The sequence below is a fragment of the Heterocephalus glaber genome, unplaced genomic scaffold (assembly GCF_053883595.1).
Source record: "Heterocephalus glaber isolate CG9 unplaced genomic scaffold, H.glaber_assembly_v1.0 deba00001444, whole genome shotgun sequence".
NCBI classification, from domain to species: domain Eukaryota; kingdom Metazoa; phylum Chordata; class Mammalia; order Rodentia; family Bathyergidae; genus Heterocephalus; species Heterocephalus glaber.
In genome coordinates, this window is record NW_028258297.1 from 3,098,916 (window position 1) to 3,113,626 (window position 14,711).

The 14,711-nt window shown below is 55.0% G+C and overlaps 1 protein-coding gene across 19 annotated transcripts in view; it reads right to left on the bottom strand.

Annotated features, from left to right (window-relative positions):
• Tbc1d22a (TBC1 domain family member 22A) overlaps positions 1-14,711 on the bottom strand; it is a 448,179-nt gene that overhangs the window by 203,891 nt on the left and 229,577 nt on the right. For 13 of the 19 annotated variants that reach the window (XR_015452207.1, XM_021258779.2, XM_087213677.1 and 10 more), the window contains one exon: positions 11,064-11,191. The exons of 4 other annotated variants lie outside the window; for them this stretch is intronic. Coding sequence is in view for 14 of the 15 variants with exons in the window: in XM_021258779.2 (XP_021114438.1) it covers positions 11,064-11,191 (128 nt within the window). In the remaining variant the exon portion in view is untranslated. Of the gene's footprint in view, positions 1-11,040; positions 11,192-14,711 lie in introns of all 19 variants that reach the window. 2 more of the 19 variants (XM_087213675.1, XM_013072573.3) reach the window with 1 other exon arrangement.

The window sequence follows — 14,711 nt, forward strand, 5'->3', positions numbered from 1 at the left end:
ACTACAAGGTGTCCTCCACGCCTTTGAGTGGCACTGCCGGAGAGAAATGGACATCTGGGAAACAAGGAGCCCTTCCCCTTCTGGCCCCGATCAACTCCTCCACTGGAAGTCCATGCTGGTTAGACTCCAGGTGACTGAGGGGGACGCAGACAGGACAACCCTTCCTTCACTGTGCTTTCCTGCAGAACCCAAATGTCTGTTCCTAAGCAGCTGCAATTTACAATCTCTCACCAAATAGCTTTCAGAAATAAACAGGTCATCTGGTGCAAATTTAAAAACCAGAGGCGGCTCGTGTTTGGATCTGCAGTGACCCCTGGGGCCCATGTGTTGAAGGCCCGGTCCTCAGCGCTGTCAGGAGCACATGGAAACTATAAGGCCTTGCAGAGTATCTTCAGGTCAGGGGTTGGGGACCCTGGGGTCCCAGCCACTGCCTTTTGCTCTTCCTCTCTCTTCCATTTCCTGACTGAGAGATGAGGAGTTTTGCTCCACCAGGCTCTCCCACCATGCTGTGCTGCCTTGCCACAGGCCCCTCAAAGCTTAGGGCCACCCAGTCGTGGGCAGAACCTCCAAACAAACCTTTCCACTTAATAAGCTGACTACCCCATGTGTTTGTTACAGGAATGGAAATCTGACAAAGAGACCAAAATGTGTAAATCGCTCTTGCTCAAGGATGTCTGGAGATTTCGTGTCCAAAGGGGGCTCTAGAGATGGCCTGGGTCAGGACTGGGTGAGAGTTGATGGGGCCCCGGTTCCCAGCTGGACAGTCAATCTTCCTGGGACACATCTGGGCCAGAGCTCTGGGTCCTCACATCCTCAGCCAGTGCAGGAGTGAACCAGAGCTGCAGAGGGAAGGAGCTGCCTCCTCCTAGCACCCAAGCCTGAATGAGCTCCTATAAAACCTAACAAGACTAAACCACAAAGGAATAACCACTTAGGGTCCCAGAGGCTCCAGTATGTACCCCTTTAAGTCCCCAGGACTCTGCCCCAGGCCATTCTGAGGTGGCAGATACCCCTCTCTGGCTCCACCCTGTAGACTCAACGCAATAAGTAAGCCTTGCTGAATATTCACCTTCTAAATGCTGCCCGGCTGACAGTGATGTATGCCTGCTTCCTGTAGGCGGGCAGGCATGAAAAGCTTACACCCTCAAGTCTTAACGGGCTTATGAAAAAGGATGTTGTACGGAGACCTGCTTCTCTGGGTTTAGTAGATTAACCTGATCCATCAGTCTCAATGCCACCCAATTCACAGAATCAGTGTTGTGGTGCCCCAGAAGGCTCAGAAGAGCTCCAAAGATGTCACCCAGGAAACAGTGGGCAAAGAATCCCATGGGGCTCTGCTCAGAGCCTGTCCTCTGCCCTGGCATCCAAATGCCCCATAGCAGCCACATCCAGTCACAGCTTACATGGAGCAGGCTCTGCACACAACACACATGCTGTGAACCACCCAACAGTCCCCTCCAAGGAGCCTGCCCAGCATGTCCCGGGAACAAGGTCCCTGAACTCTGGAGCCTCCCTCGGTCACCCTTCTGCCACTCCTGCTCAGCTTCAGCTCAGCCACTAAGCCATCCCTGCAGAAGCCACCTCAGTGCTCTGGGCAGGTGAGGAGACTGCCCATGCCCCAGCACTGCCTGGTCCCAGCATCACACACAGCTGTCACTGTCACGTGTCCCCTCTGGGCCAGGCTGTGAGCTCCCCAGGCCAGATGCTTCTCAGACACCACAGTGGGTCAGGTCCTAGTAGGCCTCCCACAGAACAGGGGCTCATGCCCCAGGCACAGCTGGGGCAGGCAGATGCCTCCCACAAACACGGCAAAAAACATGAGCAGAGGTGACTCGCGTTTCACTACAACCCCAATGTTACTTCGTGCCCTGATACTGATGGTCCGAATCCTGTGTTCAAAGTGATTCCTGGGAAGGCACCCACTTTCCACCTCAACCTCTGGCTCCTCAAAAGTCATTTAAAAGCATGCACGGGCTCTCCACTGGGCTCCCTGAAGGTGGTGTCACACAGGGTCCTGGTGCAGAGCTTCCTCCCCCCGCCCACCTGCCCTGTCTACCTCACCCTGACCTTTACTCCGTTCTTCTCTGCCCAGCTGCCCTTGGGATGCCCCACTCAGGGTCCAGCAGGGCTCTCCACACCACACCTCTCCAGCCTGCCGTGCCCAGTCTCCTCTCAATGCTCCTTACACCACTTGTGACAGGTGGCACTGACAATACTCATCTACTGCTGGATTATACAGACTGAGCAGCAGTGACCTCCCCACGCCCAGGGGCTGGGCTTACAGTCAAGGTGGAGGTAGACCTATGGTCACCTCAAGGCAAGGCTGGACCCGAATGGCTCAGGGTGACCTTGGGCCCCAAAGGCTGGCAGCTGCAGACCGCTACTCACCCAGGGGCCTCTCCACCAGCAGCTCCACTCCAGCCATGCACGCGGCCTGCCATCAGAGAGCAGTGCTTCAGCCCCTGCATCCCAGCCTGGTTGCCCACGGCTCCTCCAGACTGAAATGCTCTTCTTCTAGCCCTGCCCTGGAGCTCACAGCACTCACACAGAGCTCACAGCTCACTCACCCCCTCCTCAGTGTCTGTTTTCCCTGAGAACCTTGCAGTCCTGGGGGCCTGCCACTACACTGAGCTCTGTCCCCTAGATGACAGTGAGTGACTGTCTGGGGTGGTGCTAGGCTCTCTCACTGGGACATGTGCCCTTTGAGGGCAGGGGCCCCCTCTTTCCTGGGACTGCACCCCAGTATCGAGGGCAGGGCCAGACCCAGGGCAGGCACTTAATAAATACACGAGTGCTGAATGACTCAGTGGCCAGGACAGAGCTCTTTCCTGAGAAATGCTAAGGTCCTCTACTAAGTGCAAGGAGCACCACCCTCTCCCCTACACTGCCTCTGACCAACCCACTCCACAGATAGTGAGGCCCAGAAGGACAATGAGTAAAACTGCCCAGGAGATGGGCAGAGTGCACAGCACTCAATGCAGACCCTCTTGGCAGTGACTGATGGGTATTCCAAGGAGTCGGGGGAAGCAGGCAGCTGGCATTCAACAGGGCCTGCCCTAACCTCTCGCTTGCCCCTGGCTGGCAAGGCCAGATGATACAGAACAAAGGGCTGTGTCTGAGAAACGGTACAGCCAATCCCAGGCCCATGGGTTCAGCAGGAACCTGACCAGACAGCCCTTCTATGCACAGAGGTTCACATTAACCCCTCCCCGGGCACAGGCTCACAGGATGCCACATCCACAGGGCCCAGACCCCTCCCACAAGGTCTCTGTTGGCAGTGTGCCACAGGGTGCTCTGACCAGAGCCAAGGAGGTATGGACAAAGGGGGCCAGGTCCTTTCTCCAGGCCCTGTTCCTCCATACACTGCCTGGGGTAAGCAAGAGGCCCCAACACCATTCTCATGGCCATTTTAGAGGCCCAGTGTGTCTCACGGGAGGCAGAGACAGAAACAAGCGCAGTGACATAAAAAGGAAGAAAGTCCTGGGTGAGGCATGCTGACTCCAAGATCCCCAGTTCATCTTTCTGTAAAACCTGGGTGCCCATGACCGCCTGGCAGTGAGCCTGGGACATGCACAGCTCTGCAGTTTACAGGACCCCAGTGACAGCTGTGGGGAGAAGCCCTCCAGCTCTCGCTTACAAATTCCACCCAGGGCCAGTCCCTGCTCTGGGTTTGAAGGTGAGTGACACCACGGTCTGGCCCGTCTGCGCACATCTGCAGTTGCTTTTGCACTGGTACATTCCACAGACCCCGGAATTCACTATCCAATCCTCACAGAAAAGCTCTGCCAGCCGTCGCATCGCACTTTCACCCCATCCTAACAAGACTCCCAGGAGGTGAGAGTGACCCTCGGGAAATGTGGCCTGTCCCAGGGCCCACAGGCAGACATCCCACTAGCTGGAAATAGCACTGTTGGCATCCAAGATGCTGCAGAGAACAAAGATCCATCGGAACTTTGGGGAACTACCCGGATAACCCCTTCCTCCGTAGAAGACCTAGATCCACTGGGCGGAGGCAGGTAATGCAGGGCTCAGCACGGCCAGAGGTTCAACAATTCCACCACCCCACCCCCCCCCACCCCCGGTCACCTGTGTGGCTCAGAGTGGAGGACTCGCCCACCAGCAGGGGGTGCTCTGGACCTGGGGTGAGGTGACCCCGCCCTCAGGGAAGGAGGGGAAGGCACAGAAATGACCAGGCCCTGAGCTCAGGTAGCCAGGCTCCACGTCTCATCCCGTGACTTCCCACCGGGCTTCGTGGGGAGCGCTTTGGGGTCTGAGCAGTACTAGCGTCATTGCTAAAATGCAAGCAGCTTCCTGGATATCACTAGGAAGGAGCTTAACGCATGTCTTCAGCCAAATGAAGTTATCTTGCAAAGCTCACCGGGCAAAAGGCTATTTCTCTTTTCTTGGAAAGACTCACTGGGACACAGGAAAGGTAAAGCCTCAGAGGATTTCCTTCATTTATAACAGCCGTCCCATGTCCCGTGTCCAGAATCCTCGCAGGAAACGTTCGATGAGCCCTCTAAAGCAACGGAGGTGGGAGCCTGGTGACACACACTGGGCGGGGCAGACTGGGAGATCTCAGAGGAGGTGACATGCACCAAGCTAGACACAGAGACTCCACAGCGCCAACAGCCCAGCCACCGCTCCTCACTCACCACAAACAACAGAGGAGGAATTCAGGAAAACCTCATCCCACCCTGACCATCCTGTGGACAGGGACACAAGTCTCCGGAAGGTACCTCTGTCCTCAGAGCCAGCCTATCTCGAGAAGCTCCAGATGCTGTCTGTCATCCAAATCACAGTGGTACCTTCACTTCTGAGTTGCAGCCTTCCCACCCAGTGAAGCCATCCCTCCCTCGCACTGCCCAACGTGTCTGTAGCATCCAAGGGCCCTGGCTCTCCCACCAGGGACCCACCCACCGGTGCTCCACCTTCCCCTGTGTCTGTCTGTCCTCCACCCTCACTGTCACAGCCATGCTTCTCAAGAGGGGTCCATGGCATGGCCATGCCATCAGCACATAGCCTCCTCCATCCAGGCTGGATGCAGCCAGCCCCTCCAACCTACCCTGTCCTGGGCTGTCAACATGTTGACAGGGAAGGGAAGGGACCTGTTCAGGAACACTCGCTGCCAGCCTCTGCCCTTCCTCCAACAATGTGCTCCCCTCCAGCGGACACATGGAGAGGGTTGGGTTATCCCTGATTGGAGGGACCCAGCGAGCACACAGTTTGTGCCTCGGCTCTAAGGCTGCCTCCACCTCTGTGAACAGAACTGGGCGGTGTGCAAGTAGACCCACCCACGTGCAGCCAGGCTCTCACACAAAGCCCACTTCTGTCCCAGTTCTGCCCAGCGGGGGAATATGGGTGGGTCATGGGCCCTACAGGAGGTTCAGCCTCCCAGACCTCCAGAGGTCAGGCACAGCCCAAGGACACAGGGTGGGACTCTGCCAGCTGCAGAGGCAGGCCACAAGGACTACACCCGGGGCGGGGAGCAGGTAGAGTGGAAGCCCACATCAATGGCAAAGTTCCAGTTCGCTAATGTCACCAAGTGTTTCCCCAAAGATGACAGTCACAGGGACCATGCACCAAATCCATGGTGATGAGGTGAGGGTGGGGAGCTGAGCTTAGCACAGCTCTAAGCAGACAATGGGGAGAGCACAGGTCTGGTGCCTCTTACCTTGCAGTGCCCTTGGAGTCTAAAGTTCTTCACAAGAGCTCCCAAGCTGCCCTGCCACAAGATCATATGGGGGCAAGAAGAAGGTAGGCAGCTGCATTCTGGAAGAAGCAGCTACACACCCTAGTGACTAGCACCATGCCAGGGATCAGGGCAGGGGTACCAGCCACAGCCAGGAGTTGCCTGCTACCAATAAACGATCTCCCCAGTAATTCAGAAGCTGAGCCCCTAATCCCCAAGGTGAAGAAATTCCAGTTTAAGAAGTAACTGATGTTAAGTGAGGTCAGGTGCCTGGGCCCCTGATGCAAAAGGACTACTGCGCTCATAGGAAAAGGGCTCACACAAACAGAGGAAAGGCCACCTGAGGACACAGCGAGGTGGCAGGGCTGCCGATACCTGGATCTCAGACTTCCGGCCTCCAGAACTCTGGCACCACAGCCCAAGCTAACAGCAGCCAACTGACCCCAGGGAAGGGAGTGGGCTGGGGAGTCTCCCATTCAACAGAGCGCAGCCGCCAGTCCAGGGTTTCCAGGACATCTGGAGCCAAGGGCACAGGAAGGAGCAGGGCAGCAAGGAGAGGGGACAGGGCAGGGCGCAGAGATCATGCCAGGCCTATGAAGGTTGCCCCAGAGCCAAAGACTCCACACCCAATCTCCCCAGTGGTCACTCCTAAATGACCCAGCTGATAAGCCAAGATGGACGGGGTGGTAAGTTTTCCCCAATGCCCCTTCTATGTCCCAGGACTCCATCCAGGTCCCACGTGATGCACAGTCAAGTCTCTTCAAGCCCTTCCAGGCAGGGAGGGTCTCTCATGCTGTCTTTGTACTGGGTGAGCCAGCACTTCTGAGGTCTGCGGGTCACTGTGTTCTAGACAGTAATTCTCCAGGGATTTGCCTGGCGTCTTATCATTGGTCCACAGGGATGGGTTTGGGGAAGAAGACCACAGAGAAAACCATCCATATCACAGCAGTCTAAGGCGCCTACTGCCAACTGCTTACTCTTACGCTGACCTTGGTCTGCCAGCTGAGGAGTGTCTGTCCGCGTCTCCACTACAACATTACACACACACACACACACACACACACACACACAACACACACAGACACATGCACGCACGTGCTCGCGTACGCGCGGTGCACTTTGGAAGAAAGTCTCCTTGCACAGCCCAAATTAAAGGGTGGCCTATATAAATAATTATTCTACACAGGCAGTGTGTCTCTTCTCCCCCTTTATCAACTGATTCAACCACTGGTTTCTATCCGTATGGACTCAGAATCCACGTTTTACCCTCTGGGGTACAATGCACTTCCACTTTATTCAGTGGCCTGACGATTCTGCTCTGGCCACAGAGTCACCTTGGGTGCCTGAGTTCTTCCCTACCTGCTCCAGGCTTGGTCCTAGCACCGGCCACTGCTCAGGGAGCCCGCGTTCCTCTGTCTACACAGAGGTGTCAGAATCCAGACACCAGCTCAGTGAGGAGTGGCTGCTGCTACAGGGCTTGGTTGCTTCTGGATCCTTCCAGTGTCACAGCAAGGAAACACACGTGCACACTGACCCACGCGCACCTGCACATGTCTGCAGCTGCTGCCACACGTGGCCCTCTCTGTCCAAAGTGGAGGACATGGGTTCACATGAGTATGAACTCCAATCTATCCCTCAATCACCCCAGGGACTGCTCTGACTTGAAGAAATCCCAGTCCCAAGGCATGTTTGACATTAGCCGCTTCCCCACCCCAGGGCTTTCCCGCCTAGGTATTCACCCGGCTCCCCCCCCCCCCCGCTCCTCACTCAGGTGCTGGCCCAAACCCCAAGAAGAGGTGCCCCAACTCCCTGTGGCAGTGGCAGGCCCTTGCTGCAGCTGTGCTCGCCACTCCCCACCCACCTCTGTCCCTGCACCGGAAGGCAGCCTGAGCAGGGTCGCCTCACCTGCCTCCACAGCCCAACCTTAGGACCCCCTTTCCTCCTGTGCACCACTCAGGGAACTGCCTTGCTCCCAGTTCAGGCTTCCTGCAGCACCCACTACCACCTAACACCCAGCCACAACATCCATGCTGTCCCAGCCTCAGGCTGGCGAGTGCTGCGGGGACAGCCTTTCTCTGTCTTGTGTCCTTGGGCCCCGGCCCTAGGTCACTGGCACATACCAGGCACCCTACACGTGTCCTTTTGAAATGCACGTTTGCACTGAGGCAGGAACGGGGCTTCTGGGCAGAGGCACAGACACATCTCCTAAGCATGTGTTTCCACCAGCGGTCCCCAGGGCCTGTACTCCTGGCTTGGCCCTCCTAGTCCACTTCTCAGATGCCAGCTAAAGGGGTTCTTCTTGCTTTGCTCCCTGACTCCAGACCTTAAAAATGACAGCTGATTTCTGAATTAACAAAAGAACAAGAGAACATGTGTTAATCAATACCCAGCTCCTCTGTCCAAGGTCGGTGCTGACTCTGCTGTGGTAAAGACATGAAAGTCACCCCATTAGGGAGAGACTCACAATGACAGAGTCATTTGCACACCTTCTCCCTTGCAAGGCAATAGGGCTCTCACCCACTGCTTACAAAGACACTTCCTCTCACCCCTCATGAATGCCACTTGGCCTGACATAAAGCAACAAGAGCCCTTTGTATGAGGAGAAGCCATGTTGGAGGTGCACCCGGGAAGGGTCCTGGCTCTCAGGCTGCAGCCTCACTGAGCACTCCTGTCCTTGGATTTGGGGCTGCACCTTGACCTTACGATACAGCAACTATCCAGCAGAGACTCTGCTCAGCTGCAGTCCAGGTAGCCACCATAACATCCCAGCCCAAGGCTGTCCTGCCTCCAATGGGAAGGAGACAGTAGCTCCAAGCCAGCGCCTGGGAGCTGGGGTTGCAGTAAGGACAGGCAAGACTGAGCCAAGTGTGCTGGAGAGAGCCCTGACCAGGCCGCTTGAGCTCCCTGAGCTCCCCTCCAGTGCAGGACAGCAATATCCTGCCTAGGCCCGAGAGGATGCCAGTGCCAGATCCTGTTCTCAGACCCCAAGGAGCAAGTGCAGCTCCGGCCACAACTATATAGGTACAGGATGCGCATGCCTTCAGTTCCAAGCACCACTGCATCGGGCTCCTGACCATCCTACACACGCCCTAACCATTCCCTCAGTGGCTGCTCAAGGCCAAGAGACTTAAGAGAACCGGCCTGGGTCAGGAGGGTGCAGATCGGATCGGCAACACAAACACAATGGAGAGCCTGGCCAAACTGGCAAGGGTAATGCACAGAAGAAAGGAGTGACTCAATGCTGCAGCTGAGCCCAATCGCAAAGGAACAAGTCCAAGATTCTTCCATGTTCGGGGTGGGTCTGGAGGGGTTGGGTGAAGCTGGCAGCTGTGTTCCACAGAGGTCCCTGACGGTGGCTTTGCTGCCAAGGCTCTCCTGGGAGCTGGGGCCACTGTGCCAGCACCAGCTCCTGGGGCGGGCCCTGCCAAGCCCAGAGGGGCTGTCTCTTGGTGCTTCCTTAATCCTATGATAGCGCACCTCATTCATTTGTCTAGTCCAGATACGTGACAGGGTAGGGGCTTCTTAATACCCTTTCACAGACACTTGTCCAAGAGGATGTTAAGCTGTCCCATAAGGGGTTAAAGATTTACTGAAACCTGTAATGGCCCAGCTACTAAACACCCCAGTTTAGGGGAGAATAATCATCCCATTGCTATCCTATGATAACTATGTATTTTTATTGCCAAAAGATGCCATACAATTTCATGGTTACTTGGCCCTGTAAAATGGAAATACCCCCAATTTTTAAGATATAAAAAGGTTTATGACCAGGGTACTGTCAGTTCAAGAATGAGGCCATGGGACAAATGAGTCAATTCATGACAAAAGTTAATTTCAGGGAAATTAACTCAATAAAGAGACTATAATTGTACTCAAAGTTTTAATAACTATTAGGAGTTTTAGGGAAGTGGTGCAGCCTATGGATGAGTCAATTGGTCTTCTAGCTCCTCAAAGTGCAACTGGCTTAATACCTCATTTATTCATAATGGGGATGGTATTACAAGGAACTCTGTGTTTAATAAGGGGGGCCTGGGTATTGAAAGGCCTAACCAATCACAGATATGGAGAGTGTTTGCAATTTACGGGATATTAAGTTTTGTTTCCTGTAATCCTACAGTCAGCTGATCAATCGCTAGACCGATGGCCACTTTAACCAAATAGCCCCAGGTAAGGCTTCAAGTCCTAGCTAATGTTACTGGGCAGAAATTCAGCAGCTGCCAAGTACTTAGGAAGGCAGAACCCACTGACCAGTAATCATTTCTGTGAGCAGCATTAGACTGTACAGGCTGCAAAAAGTCTGAACACACAACTTAGAGCCACAAAATACCCACTGCGGAGCACAGGGCCAGCAAGCAGGGTCAGGAGTAAAGCTCTAGGCTGCTGTTTGAGATGATCCCCTTGGAAACAAGCTCAGAATAAGAGACTTCAGCATGGTGGGCCTGTAGCACCCTGTGCTGTGGAAGGAGCGCAGCATCCAGACCACTGTTCCTCAGAGAGGGGTGCATCGGAAGGACTGCTGAGGCTCTGGCTGCTCTAGCATCTCCTGCCTCCCACCACCATCTTCATGGACGTCCATGCATAAGACCCCAGTGCTGGAGCGAGGCCTGGTACCTGGGATTTACACTGCCACCCCACCCTGGCACCAGTCTCCCCAGGCACTGCCCTTTCCAAAGCCCACAAAGGACTGCGCCTGCCTGAGCAAGGTGCTAAGAGCTTCTCTCTCAAGCAGAGCTCAAGACTCCTACCCCACACAATGGTGCTGCTGTTTGTAAGTAACGACAAAGGCTGGCACCTAAACCCTACAGCATGTGCACAGCTTCTGGAGAAATCTTGAACAAAGTGAAAAGATGCGAGAACAAGCAATAGACACTTGAGAGAACAAAGGCAGTCTGATCCAGAAAACTCAATCTCCTCAAGGAATGAATTTCATCAAAACTAGTGGAGAGTAGAAAATTCCATATTGCAAAGAATCCATCTGTGATTTCTTAAATCTTCACTAAAAGTAACTCAAAACATGGACAATGTGTGAGTCCTGAGTGTGAAGTCTGGGGCAGAAGTAGCTCAAATTTGTGGTGGAGTTACAAGCATTATTCACTCTCCTCCTAGGATCAGGAGCGGAATGTAAACTGCTGCTAAACAATGGGGACTGGGCCACCACACAGGCTGAAATCCAGAGGCAAAGAGAACAACATAAAGTCCTTTTCCCTGTTCCACATCTGGTCACATGACATGGAGACCAGGAACAGGCTTGCAAAGGACCATGTCTAAATTGAGAGGACGCTTTGAAGGTGAAATCAAATGCAGCACAGCAGCAGAGCACAGAGGGCCTTAGGTGGGAGGGCACTCACCTGGCAGGGGGAGGGGCGCTCACCTGGTAGGTGTCCCACAGGCGGATGGTGCAGTGCAGTGGCAGCTCCCGCATCAGCAGATTGTTCATCCAGCGGAAGGCAAACTGCAGGTAGCGCACCTCATGCTGGTCCAGGTGCTGGTGGACAGGTTCTGCACACAGCAAACACAGCCACAGGTGTCAGGGCACCAAGTCACTTGTCCCTGAGGCCCGCTGCCCCCTCAGAACCCCACCCCATCACCAGCGCAGCCCAAGCACAACCCCAGGAAGCAGAGACTGATTCCCTAAAGGAAGGAAGGCTCTCTCCTGTTTAAGGGAATGGGCAATGAGGGGGGGATGGCGATGGTGACGGGCAGGCCTGGAAAAGCCAAGTGTTACAGACAGCGCTCCCAGAAGCAGGAGCCCACATGGGCCGTGTGGCTTCTCTTCGCATCACAGTGCAGTGGGCAGCACCTCAGCAGCCCACACCTGAGATCTCCACCCCTCCCTCAGCCTCCTCCGCGGAGCCCTGAACACCTGCAGAGCCCAGACAGGCCCAGATCCATGCACTCCCACAAGTGCCTTCCAGGGGGCACAGGCTCCGGTGGCCAGGTGACCACACTCCGGCTCCCAGCATTATGCTCGTGCAGGGCCAGGAAGGATGGGTACTGTCACATAAAAACAAGCCAGCGGAGCTTAGGTGATGCAGACCATCAATCCTGATTTGATTTTCAGATCAGGGCCCACTCAGGGCTGCCAGGAGTTCTCTCTGCACACCTCTTGCCTTTAAAGAGCCTTTTGCCCTCCTTCCCTTCCCTCTGTGCCTACTTCCCCACTGGCCAGCCCTGAGAATGGACCCTGAGACGACTTTACAGGGTTCTCCCTGCTCCTGAAGACAATGCCTGCCGGAAATAGCAAATAAACAGGAAAGGTGTCCATGTTCTGCTCTTCACTGCTCTGCTTTACTCAGGTCTCTGGCACCTTACAGTATTTCAGAAATGAGGCTTCCTACCTGTGGAGGGAAGGGGCTGGGAGGACCCTGTCTTGCATCTTACAGACTCGAGAGACTCGGGCAGCAGTGTATGAGGCCTCTCTGAGTCCAAAGCCCCGGTGGCTGGGAGGAGATCCTGCCAACGAGAGAGCAGGCCCCATAGGCCTGGGCCCAGAAAGCAGGGTGGCCACCCAGTAGGGACAAGCTCCCCAGCCCAGCAAGGGGCAGGCCACACCCAGGGTACTGAGCCCAGGAGGGGAATCCTGCACTAGAGGTCCCCGGCTATGGCCCTTGTTCCCTAATTCTCAGCACCTGTACACAGGAGTCTGTCATGTTTGCTTTATTAGAATGTCTGGTGCACACCATGCCAACATGATGATGACTTCCATTATTCCACACAGGCAGAGGTGCAGCGGGTGCTGCTTAGTGGTCCAGCACTTGCCTAGCACGTTCAAGGCCCTGTGTTTGTTCCCCAACACAGAAAAAAGAGTGAGAGAGAATATGAGGATGGGAATAATGTCAAAATTATTTCTGGCCTAAAATTACCTGCGCCTACAAAATGAAACTGATGGCAAGTCCCAAGGGCCCTGAGGTATCTACTACTCAGGCCTGATCTCGCCCAGTTCTCAAGGGCACTGACAGCAGCCCTGGCTTCAACCCAGTTCACTGGGGAGGGAACCTCTGGCCTATGTGAAATGCAAATCTGATGAACACTGGAGAACCAGCAGTTTAGAAAATGACTGAATTTACTGAACAAGGTTGTTTAACACAGAAAAAAAGAGGACCAAGCTTTCATGAATATGCAGTTGGCTGCTCCTGCTCAGGAAGGGCAGGCCAGAATGACTGGGACAACTCCTGAAAGGGAGCAGGTACTGGAGCGCGAGGGGGTGGGCAGTTGTAGCCCAGCAGGTGCGGCCTAGCAGGTAGCCCAGTCTGCGCTCTGTGTGAATATCTGGCTACCGTGAGCCCCAGGCCCATCCTGGCTGTATAGCTCCTCAGCTGCCCGATAGGCATGAGCAGCGTGGGACCAGCACCCAAAGCCTTTCCTGTCACAGCACCAACATAGCATTCCTGGGCAGCCACTTCTTGGACGTCTATCCATACTGCCACAGCAGGACCTTAACCTGGCAGGCAGGACAGGCTCATTTAATGACCCAGACGCAGTGAGGACTCTGCACTTTACTAGTGCAGGTTCATGTGGGTTTGCAACAGGGTACAGACCTCTTTGTGCCACCTTCAGGACACACATGAACACCCACTCCTTCCCCCTATCTGAATGCCAACCCCTTGGTCTGCCATTGAGGAATCAGCCCCTCCCTGGGCTCTGAGCAGGGAGGGCACAGGCTGTGTGACACTGCTAGGTCTTCCCCAATAGACTGAGGCCACCCCGAGAGCAGGACTGTGTTCCCAGGACTGTGTCCCCTCTGAAACTGGAAGTGAACAGGGCCTGGTCCACAGGGAGCACTGACATGTTCATTAAATGAGCAGTCTTTTTTTTTTCTGGTACCGGGGATCCAACTCAGAACCTTGTGCTTGAGAGGCAGGCGAGGTGGCACTGAGCTAAATCCCCAGCCCTCTTTTTTTGATTACGTGGTCTTGCTATGGAGTTCAGGCTAGCCTTGAACTCACAGTGATCCTCTTGCCTCAGCCTCCCAAGTTCTAAATGAGCAGCCTGATGCCAGGGCCAGCCTCTCTCAAGAGACAGGGGACAGGGGAAGGGGGGCAGGGGAGAGCAAGATGCTGCTGGGACATACAAGCTGGAGAGCCGAGGTGCCCAGCCCTACCCACAGTGCCAGCAGCCCACCCACAGAGAAGGTGAGCACCCAGGGAACTGGAAAACAAACAGCTCTAATGTGTGCCCAGGAGGCAGGCAGCGTCTTTTGAGAGCAAACTGGCCAGAAACAACTCTGAAAAATTAAACACATATTTCTGGAACATCTGCCACTGAAGCAACCTAGTGAAACAAAATAAATTGTAACACTTTCTGCCTTGGTTTCAGACCCAAAAGTAGCAGGTACAAAAACAAGCCCTCCACCCTCCTCCATGATGCTGAATGCAGGAGAAGGAGCCCACTCCAGCCAGAGCGCAGTGACTGGCCAGCCAGTACCCAGCTCCTGAGTGGGGGCCATGCACCTCTTACCCAGGCCCTGGGCGCCCTTGCCCCTCACCTGAGGCAACCTGTCCAAAGGAGCACTCAAAGTAACAGCTGAGCTAAGACAGGACCCAGGCTTCCCCTCTGTGACCTCGAAACAGCCACACCCTGTGTCTCTTGGAACCAGTACCTGGACACGGTCATCTTCCTCTGCAGAGCAAAGCGCAGTACACTTCCAGGAGTGCCCAGAAAACCTGACACAGCACAAGCCCCTGCGGACACAGGCCGATCCCTTCTGGGAAGAAGGCTGCTCATTCATCTGGCCTCACAGTGGGACCCGCCAGGGCCCTCCATAGGCCAGGCTGCCCCAGGGAGGACAGGCCCACTCCCTGCTCTCCACGAGCTCAAAACCCTTGAGGACAGGCAGAAAAGACAGGCCAGCCTCGAGCTTCAAGCTCTCTACATCACCGAAGTTGCCAGATATGAGCATCCTGAGCACACAGCCTTCTCTTCTGCCTGACCTGGGGTCTTGAACTCCTGAAAGGAGCTAACAGGCAAAGTCCATGCCCACCATGTGGTGACACCAGCCACAGGCCTAGACCTCCTAGGC